We start from the raw sequence: 19,845 nt of genomic DNA, 5'->3' as shown, positions 1-19,845 counted from the left end.
GGGTCGCTGTGTGAAACCTTCTCCCTCTTTCTCTTCTTCCGGGTCTGCCTCTATAACTCAAGAGAATGCGAATCGTAGAATTGAAGAATTGGTTGCAAAACAACAAGAGTTAGAGGCTCAATTGGCGAGACAAGGAGACATGGAGATGCGCCTCAAACAACATGAAGAAGAACAAACAGAGTTCAGGAGAGATATGCAACTCCAAATGCAACAGCTTATGCAACAGTACAGGCTTCCAACCAACTGATGGTTTTTTACGTCTAGCTTATGACATTATCTAATTATGTATGAACAATGCTAGTTTTATGGTTATTTATTTCTTCGCACTTATTATAAAACTTTTGTGAGTAATTAAACAGTTCCTAATTTATGTTTTTCAAATAATATGGATGTCTATTTAGTTTTTTTTATAATTATTGGTTTTAATAAAAATAATATCCGTTCAAACGACCGAATCACGTTCGAACATTAATAGGCATGCCGTTCGAACATTAATGTAGCGTTCAAACATCAATGCGCAAACCGTTCGAACGATACTAGATGCTCAAAAAAACGTTCAAACGCAGGAAATTACCATATCGTTCGAACGTTGATCATCACCGTTCGATCTCTTGTACCGTTCGATCGGCTCATTTAACGTTCGAACGTATTTCTATTGATCGTTTGAACGTATCTTGCTAACCGTTCAAAAGAAACGTTAACGTTCGAACGGTATATGAGAAGCATTCGAACGCTATTCTGGAATGAATTTTAACCGTGACAAAAAAATCCATCGTTCGAACGGTATCGAACGGTCAATTTCAAAATCGTTCCGAAAGATATATTTTGGGACGAAATTGTGATTTTCGTTCCAATATATCTTCTGGGACAGTGATGTTGGGACGACCTTGGGACGAAATTTTTTCGTCCCAAAAAATCTTTCGGAACGAAAGCTATACATTTTGGGACGAAAATTTTCGTCCCAAAAAATGTTTTTTGTTGTAGTGATTATAATAAATGATTATCTAACTGTTATAGTAATATTTTTTGTTTTTTTATTAATTTTTCTTATTTTTCTATTATGTTCATTAAGTCTGTTATTTTCTTATTTTATAAATATAATTATCTTTTTCTACTTCTCTCTCACATTTCCAATTCTTTCTCTCCTCTCATCTCGAACTTCTCTTCCACTCTCCGATATCTACCTCTTTATCTATCTCCCTCATACCCACCCTCTCACATGTTTTCCTAAAATATTCAGATCTTAATCTGAGTATAAATGTTAAGATTTGTTAGAAAAAAAGACAATAAAGAACAATAAGTATAAAACGAAAAAGACAAAAATTATGTTCAAATATGTCCAGATTAAAAAAATTATATCAACACATATGATTTGAATTTATCATCCAACATTCCAAAAAAATCTCAAATCTTATAAGTTCTTTGAGTATGGTGGTAGTATTTATTGTGGTGGTAATGATGTTATTTTTATTTATTTATGTTATTCTAATATATCTTAACTTTAATTTTGACCTAATTTTTTTTTTATTTTCTAATGTATCTAAATATGTAATTATTATACTTACCGACATATCATTATCAAAAAATATTTGCTAAAGTTTATTTTTTTTTACATTAGATTATTCATTAATCAATTTTTTTTAAAACCATATTATTTTTGTAAATAATCTATTTAATTCAATTAGAAAAATATACTTTGCACGTACTCCTGACCTAGTATATATATATATATATATAGAGTAATACTATACACTACACCATTATCCTACTTGCATCTTACTATATATGATGTGGTACTTTTATCACCATTTGATGATAAAGAAGCATGTAATATATGATCATTCAATAGTAGTAAATGTGACATATCTTATTTAATAAGATGCAATTTTTTTTTTTTTTTGAAGAGAACAATGCAACTTTATTCAACTTGATAAATCATATGGATGAATACACAAGGGAATTTCCCCCAATGTTATGCTCTCCTCAGAGAGTTTAATAGCACCCTTGGCTAAATCATGAGCCACAGTATTACAGACTCTAGAAACATGAACTGCAGACCACTTTTCAAAAGAACCTAACAAAACTTTAGCATCAGACAAAATCATCCTAGCTGAAGACTCAATCTGGTTTAGATTGTTGAGAGTTGAGACAACTTGTTTTGCATCTCCCTCAAAGATCACTTGATTTAGTTCCAACTGTTTGCAAAGGAGAATAGCTTTCAGAACACCATAAGATTCTGCTAAATGAGGATCAGGAAAGAAGTCTTTTGGTGATCTTAAGGACGTCACCACACTGCCCTCCCAATTTCTGATCACAACACCAACACCAATTTTGCACTTAACTTTATCAATTGCAGCATCCCAATTGGCTTTAAAAACATTTACTGGTGGTGCACTCCAACTAGGAACACTGAGAGTTGGTCGATCCTGAACTACAGCAACTTTTTCATTAGCCTCACTATAATTAGAAACAACCTGAGTTGCAGCCTCGACTACCTTCCCTGGCTCCCAGAATTTGTTTTCAAAAATGAAGTTGTTCCTTCTCTTCCAAATTTGGTATATTATGGCTGCAAATTCAGCTTGCTCCATGCTATCCAGTGCAGAAATCATATGGCTCCAAAGCTCCTTAAAATCATAATATCTAACCACACCTTTTTGCAGCTTCTGTGAGCACAAGCTCCAAACATCTTGGACTTAAACACATGACCAAAGTGCATGCATAACTGATTCCTCCTCCAATTGACATATTGGACATAAGGGTGACTCCACTATCCTTTTCTTGTATAAATTGAGCTTTGTAGGTAGAGAATCATGACAGACCCTCCAGATCAGCATTTTGTTTGCATTAGGAACACCCAAACTCCAAATCATAGGCCAGTTCTTATTTTGTGGAACTGCAGAAGAAGACTGCCCCTGATTGTAAGACACCATCGCACCTAACAAGTGATAGGCACTCTTTACTGAGAAAGAACCATCCTTAGTACCCCTCCATATCAGATTTTCATTAGCATTTGTAATACTGATTGAAATTCTGCTAATCATCTCTAACTCCTCAGGATTGAAAGTTTCATGAATCAAGCCTTCTTTCCACTCACCTCTCTGCTGATCAATCAGACTGCATACTTTCGAATTCTCATCCAACACTCTTACAAGAGATTGAACTTTAAAAGAGGTAGGCCTGGGAATCCATTTGTCCTTCCATATGCTAACATAATGACCATTAGCAATACACCAAAACATCCCTTCACTTAAGACCTCCCTTCCTGCAATGAAACTCCTCCATAGAAAAGAAGGATTACTTCCCAATTTAGCCTGCATGAAATCTGATTTATGAAAGTACTTTGCTTTGAAAATTCTTGCTGCTAATGAATTAGGTTGTTTAAGAAGTCTCCAACCTTGCTTGGCTGAGAAAGCAACATTAAAGTTCTCAAAATCTCTATAACCAAGACCTCCCACTTCCTTGGATGATCCAAGAGTCTTCCAAGAGAGCCATCTAACCTTTGATCTTTCTCCTTTTATTCCCCACTAAAATTTCTGCATTAAAGAATTTATGGCATTCAATATGGCTTTTAGAAGCTTGAAAATACTCATGCAATAAGTAGGAATAGCCTGTATAGCAGATTTAAGCAACACCTCATTTCCTGCCTGAGATAAGAACTTAACAGACCAACTTTGCATTCGTGCCCTTATGCTGTCCAAGACAGGTTTGAAGGCATTTAACTTCTGTTTCTCCACATAAGCTGGCAACCCTAAGTACTTCTCATAGGATTTGGCCTCCTCCAAACCTGCTGTTGCTAGAATAACTTCCTTAGCCTCAACTCTTGTGTTACAGCTAAAATAAACTGCTGTTTTTTTCCATATTAAGCCTCTGACCAGAAGCATTTTTATACGTTTTAAGGATGTCAAAGAGCCTACTCCACTCCAAAGCATTAGCCTTGCAGAAAAGCAAACTATCATATGCAAAAAAGATATGGTTAACCAATAAACTCCCTCTAGCAAAAGGGAAACCTGTTATGTGGCCCTTTTGTTCAGCTTGATCCAACAATAGACCAAATACCTCCGAGCATAAGATGAAGAGATAAGGGGACAGTGGGTCCCCTTGTCTCAAACCTCTCTTTGGGCAAAACTTTTGTTGTGGACTACCATTAATCAAGATGGAGTAATTAACTGTACTCACATATGTCATAACCAGCTCAGTCCACTCCTTGCTAAAATCCATCTTGATCAAGACAGCTTCTAAAAAAGACCATTCAATTCTATCATATGCCTTACTGATGTCCAAGTTCAAAACCATATACCCTTCCTTCTTGCCTCTCATTCTATGTTTCATGGAATGCATTGTTTCATAAGCCACTATAATGTTATCAGAAATCAATCTCCCAGGAACAAAAGCACTTTGAGAAGGGGAAATAATGGAAGGTAAAAAAAGTTTCAATCTATTGGCAAGGACCTTTGAAACCATCTTATAAATGACATTACATAAACTAATATGTCTGTATTCCAAGACTAGAATTGGAAGTTTCTTCTTCGGAATCAATGCAATATAAGTCTCATTAATCTCAGCTACCCCTCTCCTATTTTCCAGAATTTCCTGCACTATAGCTGACACTTCCTCACCAACAATCTGCCAATTATCCTGATAGAATCCTGCAGAAAAACCATCCGGGCCAGGAGACCCAAATGGATTCATGTCAAAAATTGCAGCCCTCACTTCCTCTACTGAACATCTCTTCATCAACTGCTGATTCATATCATGAGTTATCAACTTATTCACTACCTGCAAGGCTTCCTCACACCCAGTAGGATTAGAAGATGAAAACAGGTTTTCATAATAAGACTGAAAGGCTTTTCCAACTTCTGCTGGATTAGTGGCCCAATTCCCCCTGTCATTAGTAATTCTTTTAATCAAATTAACTTTCCTTTATTGAGATGCACATTTATGAAAAAATTTAGAATTTCTATCTCCACCCTTAAGCCACTGCTGTTTAGCTTTCTGTCTCCACTTCAATTCCTCATCTTCCATAATGGCATCCACTTCCTCTTAAAGGGCTTTAATATGACCATTGAGCTCACCTGTATTCTGTTTTTGCATATGCTGGATCAAATCTGTCTTCTCTTTAATTCTAATCCTTTGATTACCTCTAGTCCTTTTTGCCCATGCTTGCAGTTGAACCATAGAACTTTCAAGTGCATGTTGGACATTCTCCAAGCTACTGTTTCTACCCCTTAAGGAATACCAGGTCCTCTTAATAATGTCCTTGCATTCCTGTTTCTTAGACCAGCAAGCTTCATATCTACAAACTTTTTTGTGAACTAGCTGTTCCTCCTGAGAATTAAAACAATGAACTAAAAGTGGTGATCTGATGTTAAGACAAGTAGCACATGGACAGAGGAGGTATAAAACATATTAGACCAACTTGAGTTCACAAAAGCCCTGTCTAGTCTTTCCTTGATAAAAGCCCTTCCCTCTCCTTTATTACTCCACGTGAACCTTGAGCCAAGAAAACTCAAGTCACTGAGCTCACATTCATCCAAAGCCTCTCGGAACCTTTCCATTTGGAGAAAAGGTCTATCAGCTGCCCATACTTTTCCTCATTTGACAACAGCTCATTAAAATCACCCATGCACAGCCAAGGACAGTTACTATCTGGTCTCAGCACTCTAAGCAAATCCCAACAAGCTCTCCTCTTTTCCACTACAAAATCCCCATAAAAACCAGTAACATGACACTTACTTGCTCCCTCCTCAGTGGATAGCTCTAAAGAAATATGATGCCTCAAACATGAAAACAAAGAGGCATAAGTATTCTCACTCCACATCATTGCCAGACCCTCACTCTTCCCTCTACTTTCCACTACAAAACTATGAGCTAACCCCAATTTGTTTCTGATCTTCTCTACTCTCTCTCGATTGCACTTAGTCTCAGAAATAAACACAACCTGTGGGACTTTTTCTTTCACCAGAAGGTGAAGCTCTCGAACTGTACGAGGGTTCCCAAGCCCTGTACAGTTCCAAGCTAAGAGTTTCATGGCTGTTGGCAGGGCTGCCTGCCATGTCATTGTCTTCCTCCAACAGCAATACTCCTGACTGTTTAGCTTTCTTGACTATTGCATCTTCATCACCTGGAACTAGCTTCCTTTTTTGGACATTTGTAAACTGCATGCCAGACTCTTCCTTGAAAAGTTGAGGCCCAGGGCAAGACAGGCCTATTCGGGCTTTTTTTTTTCCAGGTTTTCAGCTGTCTCACCCCTTTACCTCCCAACTTTTCTGACTTGTTACTACTTACTTCTCCACGCAGATCCTAAACATTATATTTGGAAATAAAAGCTGTAGGGCCAGTTTCAACAGCCGTTATCTTGGAAAGTATTTTCCTTCGAGGAAGAAGCAGCCACCCCATTTACCTCTTCTGCATGGATTGCTCCTGATGTTTCTATTCTACGTGAGTCAACTTTCCATAAACTGGATACCCCATCATCCTTTCTAAAAACATCATTTGAAATTTTCTCACCATCCTTTAGCGAATGAAGATCCTTATCTCTTGCCATGATTTTAGCCTTGATGGAAGCCTTGCCATTATTAGCTGACTGACAGTGAGACCCACCGAAATCTGCACGTCGGATCTTCTTCGATGATCCACTAGGAGATGACGGACCACTAACATTGACTAGAATGGTTACTGAGTTCCTAGTGCTTGCTCTCAACCAAGCACCATACTGCTGATCAAAACCTGCACTAGAAACTTTTCCATGATCCAAATTATCACAACGCCCTTCTGAGTGTTTAATCCTACCCCAATGGTAACAAAAGTTTGGAAACCTTTCATATTTGAAAGAAATCCAATGCTTTTTGTCACCTATCATGAGGAATCGTCCTCTCGCCAGAGGTTTAGTTATATCTACCATTACTTTTATCCTTAAAAACTGACCCCAGCAGATCCCACTAGTGTCTGTATCCACTTGAAGAACCTCCCCCACAGATGAACCAATGTTTGAACCAGTGATTTGATTCATGCCTGCAAAAGGCAAGTCATAACACTGAATCCAAAAAGGTTCCTTTATAAACATTATCTCCTTTATGAAAGTGAAACCTTCGCAGTCTTGCATGCAAACAAGATTCTTTTCAAAAGACCACAGACACCCCTTCAAAATCCTCTTCTTGTCTGTCACATTCTTGCACTCAAGTAAAAACTTGTTCCGCCCCACATCCTTAATGATAGCCTTTCCTTCCACTTGCCACACTCGTAACATTGTACTCTTGATAGCACCTCTGTTAGCCTCTTTATCTGACATCACGCAGAATATAATACAATGCTTACTCTTGTTGACAGAAGACAATACCTCCTCATTGCTGACCACCACCTCCTGTTGCTCATCTTCTGTCAACTTTAGACCTTCACACAAAGATGACAACTCACGCTCCATACCGAGACCTCCATAGACCGAGTCCAAGAGGAGTGAAAACACTAAGTTTACGAGGAAACCTAGAGAGAAAAACCCTCACCTTCACTCGAGAAGGAAGGGATCCGAACAGCGAAGTTATGCGAGTTTCAAAAAATGAGATTTAATGAGATACAAGTTGGATAGTAATATAGTGTATAAAATTTTCCAAATATATATATATATATATATATATGACTCGATTGCAATATCTGGTTAATTATGGACGAGTAACAACGGGAAAGAATCTACTAGCCAGAAATGTAATAAATTCGTTCAAGGGTATCCAAGTAATTTGACTCTCCTGTATAAAATATTAAAAAGTAAGAACCTTTCCTCCTTTCCAGCCCAATTCGATCGATACCATATGCACGTAAGGATAAATCCATATGGTTTACGCCGAAACTGTCTAATTGAACAACTAATCTTGCTTCTTCTCATGATTAACTCATTGTATTTACTTTCTTATATTTTGGTCATTACCAAATGATATTTTCAGTCTTTAAGAGTGTACCGAGTTTGTACACTTTTAAACTATATCTGACATTATTAAAGAAAAAATTAAAGGATATAATAATTAAATTAAAAGTTAATATATTTAGATCTTGTTGTGATTAACCAAACCCAAGTTAGAAAATTGGTGGAAAAACACAAATTTAAAAAAAAAAATGATTTATATAAATCTCAAATAAATAAGTCTCATATAAATTTATATATTAAAAAAAGAATCACGCTTAAAAAAAATGTTAAAAACTATTTTTTATTAATAGCGATTCATTTTTTTTTTTTTTATAAAAGATTTATGTAAAACTTATTTATTTGATACTTAAACTTACTTTTTTAAAAAAGGGCCGATCCAAACTTGGCAAAATCTGAAATAAAATTGATTTGACATGACAAATATTGGTGGTAGTAGTTCTTTACGAGTGAATGACAGATCTAAATTACTGTCGTGGATGTAGATCAAAATTTGAATACCCAATAAATAGAATTTTATTATATATAAATAAAATCGCGTATTAATTTACATATTAATATTAATTTCTTCATACTTAAAATTTAAATTAGTACTGTTTTTAATAAAATTTATTTTTTGACCAATCATAATAAATTGATGCACATATTAATACATAATTATACTTGTAATTAGATTTTTTCTTTTTCTAAATTAATTACCATATAATTATTAAGTTTAATTTTTGAATTAATAAAAATAAAAAATAAAAAAACATTTGAAGGTCTGCTTAATTGACACATCAAACACACTACAATTATTAATTAAATCAACATCGTAATAAGCAGAAGATTAATTAAATCCTGTTAGTCACATATGTTGGAAGCTTGCGTGCCCGATTTGCTTGTGACCCACCTGAACCTTACTTTGGATTCAGGTAAATGCTTTTTTTTAATGGCGCTGCTAAATACAGTTCTTGTATTGCAGTCCCAACATGAGAAATGATCATACTATCCTCACTTTGTGATCTGTTGTACGTCATTTTCCTCTCCTGTGCGTGACTCTAGACCCATTTGTTGATGGCAGTACACCATCGACGGAACCACCACCTGCTCCACCATCGTTTGCCGATAACTTCCTTGATAAAAATGTAGTTTCCTGCTATTTTAGTGTTTTACATCGTAATAATTTGTTATTCTTGTAACGTTTTTTACTAACATAAACTCTCAACATCTTTTTTTTTTTTTTTCTTCTTCCTCCTGGTCGAGAACAAAGCACTCATTCTTCTCCACGGGCCTAAACATATAGAACATCACCACATAGAACGCGAAGCTAGCAATCTCCTCAGCCGCATTACTCACCCACTGATACTTATATGCCGCAATCGTCCTCAACGCAAACACCACAATCCGCGTGAAATACAAGTACCCGATCACAACCATGTAGAACTGCCTAAAAAGAGTCAACTTGGCCAAGTTCCTCTCGGCCTTCTCGTCAGTCTTCGAGGTCTCCCTCAGCAACCGAATCGACCATACGATCGGGAATATGATTGCATAGCAGCAAATAATGTCCACCAGCAAGAACACCTGGTTCCAGGTCACCCAATCCTTAATAAACGGCCTGGTCTCGCCAATGACGATCGACGCAATGTTTGCTAGGACCTGAAGCGGGATCACAATCATCAACACTTTCTTCTCCTTCTCCTGCAAGAAGGGCTTTAAGAAGGACCAACCAGTCCCGATCAAAATAATGACGGTGAAAAGTAGGACCACCACCCCGATGAACTGGAAGATATAGAACAACACGTCCCAACCGTGCGGCGTGCCCGTGACCTTCACGTAATGCTTGTCCTCGGCGGCGCAGATCAAATTGAGAGCCTTCATGAGCAGCAACCTTGCCATGAGGAGATGGATCCGGTGGACGGAGCGCTTGTTGGTGTAACAAAGGTTGATCCAGAAGGCTAAGAAGGCGAAATAGGCGAGGGAGAAGAGGAAGAAGAGGGTGGGGAGGTGGGTGAGGCCGGCTGAGAGGTAGTCCCAGGAGTTGTCAAGGTCGAGGTTGTAGACCTCGGTGCGCACGTCCATGGAGATGGAGGAACCCGCTGCACAATTGGCAAAGAAGAGGGAGTACTCGTCGGGGGAGGAGACATGGCAGGATTGGTTGAAGGAAGATACGGGAGGGGGGGAGAGCTCTCGAAAGGTGAAGAGTGGACGAGTGTAGTGGGAATCGAGGATGCAGAGCTGGGGGTTCTGACGGATCTCGAGGAGGACCTGGAGAAGGGACTCGTCGGAGAGGAGGAAGAAGCCGAGGCGAGAAGGGTCAGGATGGGAGAGGGAGGGGGAGGGGGAGACGAATACGGAGGAGACGACATCCTCCTGGGTAGTGATAAATCTGAGGAAGGAACTGTGAATCTGGAATGGATGCCCCGTCCGTGTATTGTCTTTCTTGCATTGAAACAGTGCGTTTCATTTAATATATAAATGAAACGCACCGTTTCATTTAAGACTTGCAATCCAGTCCCGTATACGGGACTTGCAACCAGAATTATTCTTTTTTTAATGATGAATTGTACCCTTTTTTTTTTTTTTAAAATATCAAAAAAATGAATATTAATAAATTTATGCATTTTTTAAAACTGCAATTGTGATTGGTCCAGTAGCATGATCCTTGGAGCTATGTCATTGGTCAGGCGCAGTGTCAAAAGCCAGCCTTATTTTCGCGCAAGTCATTCTATTATTTAGGGCCTCTTGTAATTTCGTTTTCCTTTTTCCGTAATTTAATAACTATAAACTTTGATTCTTGTAATTTTCTAATCTATAAAACATGATTCTAGAATCTATATCATCAATTTATACGTCAGCGATGCAAAAACATTGACTTCCACAAAAGTAGAATGACTAGGTAAGCATTGCCCATTGGTGACTCTATTTAATGTCCCCCACAGGGTTCACCTTCGTCACCCAGAACCCGAAGCGAAGCCATTAGCCACTCCAGGCCAGCCCCATAGAGGCAGAATATGGAGATCAGCACAGGCAAGTCCGCAGTGGAAGTCGAAGTTCGGCAGAAGCCGCTGCAGCGCTTCATTCCCAATACTGGCAGGAGCAAAGTTCCTCGAAATAAAATCAAGAAGATGATTCTGGACTCCATACTGAAATTTATTACCACACATCTCTGCCGTTGTCCAAACCATCCCAAAAACCCAACTTAGAATGTGAAGAACACGAAGATCGCTCCCTAGCAAGTTCGTTAAAATATATCTGCTGCACAAGCCGCACGGGCCGGGCCATCCTTACGTCAATATTTCCGTTCGTCTTTCTCTGTTTTTGCTTATGGTGTTGGTCTCTGTTGTTACCTTAGATTGTGCTGTATTGTCTAAAATGACAGTCCTTGTAATTTCAGATTAGTTGCGTTCTTCGTGCTGGACCTTTAATTGTCTGGGTTTGTTTTGTGCCTGCATCAATGTACTGGTTTTGTAGATAATGGAAAAAATAAAAGAAAAACAGAGTGATTTATTTTTGTGTCTGTTATCTTTCTCTTTCGAGTGCAAACAAGTACAGAGGCGTGCTTCCTTCTCTATTTTCAATCTGCAAGCCATCAAAGTTTCGTACTCGTCAAACAAGAAAATATCCACTATGGGGATTTGATTGGAAATCTTGTGGTTGAGCTTTGGGAAATTGTGTGTGTGTGTGTGTGTGTGTGTGTGTGTGAGAGAGAGAGAGAGAGAGAGAGAGAGAGAGAGAGAGAGAGAGAGAGAGAGAGAGAGAGAGAGAGAGAGAGAAGGAGAGAAAATTACTAAAATTAATGTCTTGGGGAGCGGCAGTAAGGAGTAGTGGTCGACCTTTGGGGAACAATTTCTTTGGGGCAGGGCTGGGGAAACAGAGAGACGACGGACGACGACCAAATCAATCATATCTGTTATCTGGCATCTAAGTTTCTAACATCAGCATCTTAATGGGAACATGAATGTGAGGTTGTTTAATACAAAAAAACCAAAAGTTTCAGTTCAGACTAGTTATACTTCTATGTGTCGACAGAAAAATACAAAGCAGATCAAATAAGCTGCCAATGTGGTCGTCCTCCAGCGGGTTTTCTTAAACTTAATATTGATGTGCCTCGTTTTTCGATCAGAAGAAAGCAGGGATTGGAGCAGAGCTTTGAGATGAAAGAGGGGATGTCAGCTTGGCAGCTAGTAAGGTAGAATTCCATACTGAAGAACCAGAAACTGTTGAGTTGGTAGCAGTCTTGAGAGGCCTACAACTATGTAATGGAAGCCTTACTCTCACTTATTTGTAATTAGTGTGTTGGGTGATTCGATCTAGGGTGTGTTGCTTATTGGTTGGCTAGATCTAAAGTTACCTCAAGGTAACACAAAGATCCAAATTGGTTTGTTGATAAAAATCAAGATTAACTCGGGTTGGAACTTAACTCTCAAAAGTTTTGAAGAAAAATTTCTCATTTATTAAAAAAACATAACAATAATGATGAATAACAATGCAAAGGACCAAAAATATAAATAGGCATCCTAGGGTAGGCGCCTACACCTTCTCCAATTACTTTCTTAACTTAAATCTAAATCTAGATCTCAATCTTAGATCCATCTCCTAAATTTAAGGAAACATAAGTTTAAGGAAACATAATCTAAAGCCTAAAATAGACGAAATAAGCTAGGAAATAAACATAAATATATTAAAACTAGATTAATCTCCTAATTAAAAGCAAATAAACCAGGTGGAAAATAAATAAACTTCTTAAAATAAAAGAGATGGCCGGCCACCCTATAGATGGCACCCACACCTAGATTTAAGGACTTTGTCCTCCAATCCCTAAAATCAAGGAATTGGCCACCGTTTGAACCTCTTCTAGTTGCACTTGTCTTGGATGCCCATCACCTCGCCATCGGAGTCATGCATGCAACTAAATGCAACCCTCTTAGCCTTAGCAAGCCTAGCCCTCCTAATGACATTGTGAATAGCTTTTCTTGCATCTTCATCAATCCTCCCCCCTTTAAGACCGACCTTGTACTCAAGATCCAAATCTGAAAATTGATCATTGAAAACTCGAACAATCTCCCATGTAGCATCCTCATTTGGAAGCCCTTTCCATAGAACCAAGGCTTCGGTTCTCAATTAGCCACCCTTCCTCACAAGCCTATACTCCATGATCTTCTCAGGTTTAATTGACATTCTTCCATCTTCATCCACCATGGGCATCTCACTCACCACCTTGGTTGGATCTCCAACCTTCCTCCTTAGCCATGAAACATGAAAAATAGGATGAATGTGAACCCCGACCAGTAGATCTAACTTGTAGGCAAGCTGTCCGCACTTCTCCAACACTTGATATGGGCCAAAATACTTAGTCTTCAACTTGCTCAATGTTGCTTTGGATAGTGCCTTGTGCTCTCTTGGTAGGTACTTGAGAAATACCTAATCATCTAGCTCAAAGGACTCCATACTCCTCCCTTTGTCAAAGTGTTTGTTCATTTGGTCTTGAGCACGTATCAAAGTCTTCTTAAATTCCTTCAAGACTTCATCACTCTCTCTAAGCTCCATATCCACCAAATCATTTGGTGAACTCCCTACTTGATAGGTCACAAGCACCCGTGGTGTCTCCTATAAGGTGCCTCAAATGGTATCGTCTTGATAGAATGGTGGTATGATATGTTGTACCAAAAATCAGCCCATGCCAAATGCTCTTCCCACTTCTTTGGGTATTGGTGCACAAAGCACCTAAGGTATTGCTCAATAGTCTAGTTGGCCACCGGTTTGGGATGATATGTTGAACTTCGGGCGTCCCATTTATCTTGAAGTACTCTCTCCAAAAGTTGCTCATGAATACACAGTCTCTATCGGTCACTATGCTTCTCAGCGTCCCATGAAGTTTCATCACTTGATCCACATAAAGTTTAGCAATAGTTTTGGCCATGTATGGATACACCATTGTAATGAAGTGTGCATACTTGGTCAAGCGGTCCACCACCACAAGCACCCCATCACAACCATTTGAGAGTGGTAATCTCTCTACAAAATCTATGATAACATCTTCCCAAGTATGAATAGAGATTGGTAAGGGTTGCATCAACCCCTTGGGTTTGCTACTCTCACTCTTTACCCTTTGGCAAGTGTCACATCTTCTCACATACTCTCTCACATCTCTTTTCATGCCATCTCAATAGAAAAAATTAGCCACCCTTACCCAAGTACGGTACACCTTTGAATGTCCCCCTTCCTTGGAATCATGAAAGATCCAAATTGGTTTGTTGGTGAAAATCAAGACTAGCTCGAGCTAACACTTAACTTTGAAAGGTTTTGAAGAGAAAATTCTCTTTTCATAGAGATGTAAAAAAAAAAAACCACCAGACCGACTACCACTGACTCAGACCAACCGGCTGAATCAGGAACGGCCGAAACCGGTAGAGAATGGGTCGAGCAGCGGTTGGAAATATACAAAACCGAGTATTGGCTGGTTTGGTCTTGGTCTGAACGAGGCGAGAACTGAAGAGCCGATTGATGTAATGTTATATATATATTTTACATATTTCATATATAAAATGACGGCGTCGTTTTGTTTTAATGGGTATGACAAAAAAAAAATAACAAACGGCGTCGTTTCTTTGTTAGGGTTAACTTACCCTTCGTCTTCCCCCTCCCCCTTCTCCAATTTTCTTCTTCTGTGCTGTTCTCTCCATTTCTCCCTCTTATCTGTTTCTCCTTTTCCAATCTCCTCTCGACGAACACCCACCCACAGTGGCACAGCTTTCAAAATTTCTCTCATCATCTGAACGCCTCCCAGCTAGCGACGAACCCCCATTAGCCACGGCTTTCCCTCTCCTCTCCCAGTCCAATAAACCGAGTGTGAACTGGCCAGCAACCATCAGGTCGGTTTTCTCCCCCTTACATGGTCGGTTTTGGCCGGTTGCCATACCAAAAATGATTATTTCGGTTGGTTTCGGTTTCTTCATAAAACCAAACCGGGTAAGCCTATTTTCAGCCCTAATAACAATGCAAATGACCAAAAATATAAATGCATCCTATGGTTGGCACCTACACCTTCCCCAATTACTTCCTTAACCTAGATCTAGATTTAGATCTCAATTTTAAATCCATCTCCTAAGATTAGGGAACCCTATGTTTAAGGAAACATAATCTAAAGCCTAAAATAAAGGAAATAAACATAAACATATTAAAACTAGATTAATCTCCTAATTAAAATGAAATAAACCAAATGAAAAATAAATAAACTTCTTAAAATAAAAGATATGGCCGGCCATCCTTATAGATGGCGCCCACACCCTTAGATTTAAGGGCTTTGTCATCCAACCCCTAAAATACGGAATTGGTCACCGCTTGAACCTCCTCTAATTGCACTTTTCTTGGACCCCCATCATCTCGCCACCCTAGCCATGCATGTAACCCAATACAACTCTCATAATCTTGGCACGTCTAGCCCTCCTAATGGCATTGCGAAAAGTTCTTCTTACATCTCAATCACTATGCCTCCAATCAGGTATCACAAATCTATTGGTGGAATCGCTGTTAGTGGATGATTTGCAACATGAGTCCTCACAAAATGCTATACGCCTAGAAAATCCGGTCTCAAAAGTTAGAAGGCTGATGTCTTATTCTGATGTGTGTTTATGTCAACGTGTTAATCGATTAGGTGATTGTGTTGCACATAAGTTGGCTAGAATGGCTTAGAATGTGGATGATTTGATTGTGTAGGGGGATTATGTACCTGAGTTCTATCGCCTATGCAATTTGGGTTGATAAGACTTTTTGTAATCCTTGATGTAATATTTATGAAAGCCTTTCTTATAAATAAAAAAATAAAAAAGATGTGAGGTTGTTGATGGCAGGTAAATTAAATTGGAGAGTAAAGTTTGTCTACAAAGAAGCTAATAATATAGTTGATAAGTTAGCAAAATTAGTATTTATTTAGTCGGATGAGAGGGTGTAGATAGAGAAGGGCCTATAGAAATACTGACTGATATATAAAGGGAAAGATATTGTGATGAATGATATGGTTTTGAGTCATCAACAAAGGCAGTAATGAAAAAAACACATCAGCATCTTAACAAATGAAACGACGACTTTGTAAAATTAACTAGCTAATTGAAGAGCAACACGTACACATGATAATTGATACACATTAATATTATATTATATGTCCTAATTATAAATATTGATCAGAATATGGAACATAATTATATTGTAATGATCATCTCAATAATATTTGGATTAACATAAAGCAATTGATCTACAATTAAATGTGCTGAATTTTGTATTAATGCATCGGAAATCTACAATTATTGCCAAGTACTGTTTGTTTCTTTTGACAGATTTTTTAGATTTCAGTATCAGTTTATTTAGAATATATTATTATTAGTAAGAAGTTAATTGCTTATATTTATTAATTAGCTTATAATATTTAATACAGATTGTGTTAACAGGTATGAACATATAAAAATTTTTATTTTTATCTCAACTCATCTCATGTGAAATTACTATTCAAACTAGATGTAATTCCTTTGAAACAAAGAAATTGACGAATAATAAAAATAACTTTAACAATTTGCTGGGTCCTTCATAGATAGTAGACTTCGAAAAAAAGGGGATGCAGTTTTTCGGTGTCATGTTACTTCGACGAAGAAGATCATACGAACAACCCACCAATTTCGAGCAAACTGTTTAATTGGCTAGCTTATAATTTATAAACCAACAATTTCGTAATTACAATATCATAATCATGTGTCCGGCCCACTACAGACTCGTTTGTGTTTTTTGTAGATACAATAAGATTAGTTAAAATAAAAGTTTAAAATTAAATAAAATATTATTAGATTATATTTTTTTAATATTATTATTATTTTAAAATTTAAAAAAGTTTAATTCTTTATTTTAGTTTGTATAAAAAATTTTAAAAAATTGTAATAATTAAATAAGATGAAATTAGATGTATTGTAAAAACAAACGAGATATAAAGTGTAGAATTTAGAATAAAGAAAGTATTTCCATTTATTTCAAAGTGTATCATGTACAGAATATTTATAAGCAATCTGATACATAATAGATGTTGTAACTTGTGCCTATGAGTTACAAATACAAATTTAAAAAGATTCAAAATGGCTAAAGTCTAGGCTCTAGGATTGATGACTTCTCTTGATTATTTGATTGATTATTCGACAAGTTGATTTTGTGATTATCCTTGACACGCTCCCTCAATCTCAAGGGAAGTTCACAGACATTGAGATTGGATCGAATATGTGTAAATCAATTTGTAGCTAGTGGTTTGGTAAGTAGATTAGCAATCTGATCTTTAGTTGCTAGAAACTTGATTTGTAGCTTTTCAATTTTGACAAGATCATGCACAAAGTGGAAGTCGATCTCAATGTGCTTTGTCTGAGTATGAAAATTACAATTTGCAGCAAGATATGCTGCACCTATATTGTCACACCAAATAATTGCTTGCTGTGTAGTTTGAAGACCAAGTTCGATTGCAAGTTTTTGTAACAATTGTAATTCAGTTGCAGCATTAGCAATTGCTTTGTACTTAGCCTCTGTGCTTCTACGAGCGATTATGGCTTGCTGCTTACAACTCCATAAGATTACACTTGATCCGAGGTAAATATAGTAGGCACCAACTGACTGACGATCATTAGGATCTCCTACCCAGTCACTGTCTGCAAATGTTTGAAAACCTGATGATAATGATTTTGGCAAGAGTCCAAAGGAGATTGTGTTTTTTAAGTAGCGCAATATGCGCTTTACAGCCTACCAATGAGTATATTTTAGATCATGCATAAATTTGCTAACACGATGAACAGCAAATGCTATATCCAAATGAGTGAAGGAGAGATAATGAAGACTTCCTACAATGCTGCGGAATAAATTTGGATTTGCACATTCGGTGCTATCTTGCTTCGACAGTTCAGTGGATGTCACCATTGGAGTTGTACAAGGTTTAGCCTTGTCCATACTAGATCACAGCAAGATATTAGTGACATAACGGTGCTGCGAGAGGTAAAGACCATTAGCACAATGTAAAGCTTCCATACCAAGAAAAGAATTCATTTGACCTAGATCCTTGATAGAGAAGTTGGCATTTAGATTTATAATGAGATCAGTGATAGCTATAGTTGAGGATCTCATTGATAGCCACACCAAGTAGGTGGCAGACATGTTGTGGAAATTGAGGATGTTGATAGCCAAGCAGCTGAAGCATAAAAATTCCCTCTTGTAAATTGCCATGAAGAAACGAATTGTGCACATCAATTTGATGCATTGGCCAGCTAGAAATTACAGTAAGGGTGAGTACCATCCGAACTGTTGCTGGTTTAATAACTGGACTATATGTTTCCATGAAATCAAGCCCCTACTGTTGGTAGAAGCCGTTGCATACCAGCCATGCTTTTTTGCTTTCCATAATACCCTTAACTCGCCTCTTGATGCGATAAACCTACTTGTAACCAATGACATTAGTATTGGATTTCAATGGAACTAAAGTCCAAGTTCAATTTCGTAAGAGTGCATCAAATTCAGCATCCATAGTCGTCCTCCATTCACGTATATTAGCAAGTTGGTTCATTTTGAAGAGTTTGAGTTGCAACAATGAGCGCACGCGGAAGAGGATATATGATTGAGCCATCAAGAAGCCTTTTTGGATGCTAAATATTATTCTTGGATCGAGTGATCATGCTATGAGAGTTCGTTGAAACAAGGGGTTCACATTGATCAGGTAGTGCAGATGAACGATCAAAATGTGGATAAGATTTGACTACCAAAGTTGGAGGTTCACTTCCTATTCCTGCATAATGATGAGCTTGAGACAAAGAACTTGGTGAGTTGGCATTAGTAACATGATGAGACACTGTCACACTAGGCTAGGTTCCTCATTTGGACAAATTGTTGGAATTTGTATAGTGGTAGGTGGCATATTTGTGGGCAGAGAAGATGGTTTGAATGACTGATATGGAAAATTGTTTTCATAAAAAATGACATGCCGAGACACGTAAACTTTTCCTGTTGAAGTATCTAGACACTTGTATCCATGATGATTTAAGCTGTAGCCGATAAATATGCAGGTTTTCAATCGAAAATCCAATTTATGCTTGTTAAATTGTCACAAGTGAGGCCAACAAGCACATCCAAATGTTTTAAGAAAATGATAATTTGGTTTTTGTTTGTACACTACTTGCATTCCATAGCGCCCATTTGTTGGTGTATATGAGAACATCCGATTCGATGTTGAATTCCAACTTGTTTAAACTAGTTTGAAATTTTTCGGTATTCACCACCCCAATCTAATTGAATGAATTTGATTTTAGTGTCCAAGTGTCGCTCAATCCAAACTGGAATTGCAAAAAATTGTTTTCAATATTAGATTTTAATTTCATTGGAAAAACCCACAAAAACATATTGCAATCATCAAGAAAACTAACATAATAGCGTGAATCAGTAGTAGAAATAGTAGAAGCAACACCCCATACATTTGAATAAACTAATCCAAAGGAAAATGAGATTTTAAATGAGTAGTTTTGAATGGAAAATTGCAGTTTTTTGCAAGCTGAAAATTAGAACACACAAAATGTTTTTTATTTACTTCAACAGGAATGAAAAACTTAGAAACAACTCGCAGAACTACAAGGATAGAAGCATGACCCAGCTATTTGTGCCATAGGTTGAGTGATAGACGGACAACAAAGTAGGCATGGTATGGATTTGGATTTGCACAAGCAGAAAAGGAGTAAAGACCATCTTTAAGCTGATCTTGGTGAAGGATGATGCCCGAGTAATCCTTGACAAGAAAAAATACTCGTGATACTCAAAATATACATTATTGTTTTTACAAAACTGATGGACAAATAGGAGTTTTTTGTGAATTTTAGGAATTAGAAGAATATGTTGTAGGAGAAACGATTTAGAAGGAGTTGAGAGATGAGAGGAACCAATTTTAGTGA

At 37.5% G+C, this 19,845-nt stretch overlaps 2 protein-coding genes across 2 annotated transcripts; both read right to left on the bottom strand.

Annotated features, from left to right (window-relative positions):
- Window positions 1-1,922: 1,922 nt before the first annotated feature.
- On the bottom strand, window positions 1,923-6,058 carry LOC122299640. The gene is made up of 6 exons (XM_043110034.1): window positions 5,525-6,058; window positions 5,073-5,325; window positions 4,008-4,859; window positions 3,633-3,949; window positions 2,820-3,524; window positions 1,923-2,663 (listed from the first exon to the last, which is right to left on the bottom strand). The coding sequence occupies exons 1-6, from the start codon at window positions 6,056-6,058 to the stop codon at window positions 1,923-1,925; spliced, it is 3,402 nt and encodes a 1,133-aa protein (XP_042965968.1).
- Window positions 6,059-9,115: 3,057 nt separating this feature from the next.
- LOC122299639 (protein CANDIDATE G-PROTEIN COUPLED RECEPTOR 7-like) lies at window positions 9,116-11,058 on the bottom strand. The gene is made up of 2 exons (XM_043110033.1): window positions 10,850-11,058; window positions 9,116-10,280 (listed from the first exon to the last, which is right to left on the bottom strand). The coding sequence occupies exons 1-2, from the start codon at window positions 11,056-11,058 to the stop codon at window positions 9,116-9,118; spliced, it is 1,374 nt and encodes a 457-aa protein (XP_042965967.1).
- Window positions 11,059-19,845: the final 8,787 nt, after the last annotated feature.

The sequence above is a fragment of the Carya illinoinensis genome, chromosome 16, assembly GCF_018687715.1.
Source record: "Carya illinoinensis cultivar Pawnee chromosome 16, C.illinoinensisPawnee_v1, whole genome shotgun sequence".
Classification (NCBI taxonomy): Eukaryota; Viridiplantae; Streptophyta; class Magnoliopsida; order Fagales; family Juglandaceae; genus Carya; species Carya illinoinensis.
This window is presented reverse-complemented; position numbering and strand designations above follow the sequence as displayed.

What these genes read in the sequence shown, in the direction of transcription:
- LOC122299640 (XM_043110034.1), bottom strand. Translation starts at nt 6,058, where the DNA reads ATGACATGGCAGGCAGCCCTGCCAACAGCCATGAAACTCTTAGCTTGG. An exon ending in TATGCAAAAACAGAATACAG is followed by an intron (nt 4,860 to 5,072) that starts GTGAGCTCAATG and finishes CCACTAATCCAG; the next exon opens with CAGAAGTTGGAAAAGCCTTT. An exon ending in ACAAAATGCTGATCTGGAGG is followed by an intron (nt 2,664 to 2,819) that starts GTCTGTCATGAT and finishes TTGTGCTCACAG; the next exon opens with AAGCTGCAAAAAGGTGTGGT.
- LOC122299639 (XM_043110033.1), bottom strand. Translation starts at nt 11,058, where the DNA reads ATGTGTGGTAATAAATTTCAGTATGGAGTCCAGAATCATCTTCTTGAT. An exon ending in GGCTTCGCTTCGGGTTCTGG is followed by an intron (nt 10,281 to 10,849) that starts GTGACGAAGGTG and finishes TTCCTTCCTCAG; the next exon opens with ATTTATCACTACCCAGGAGG.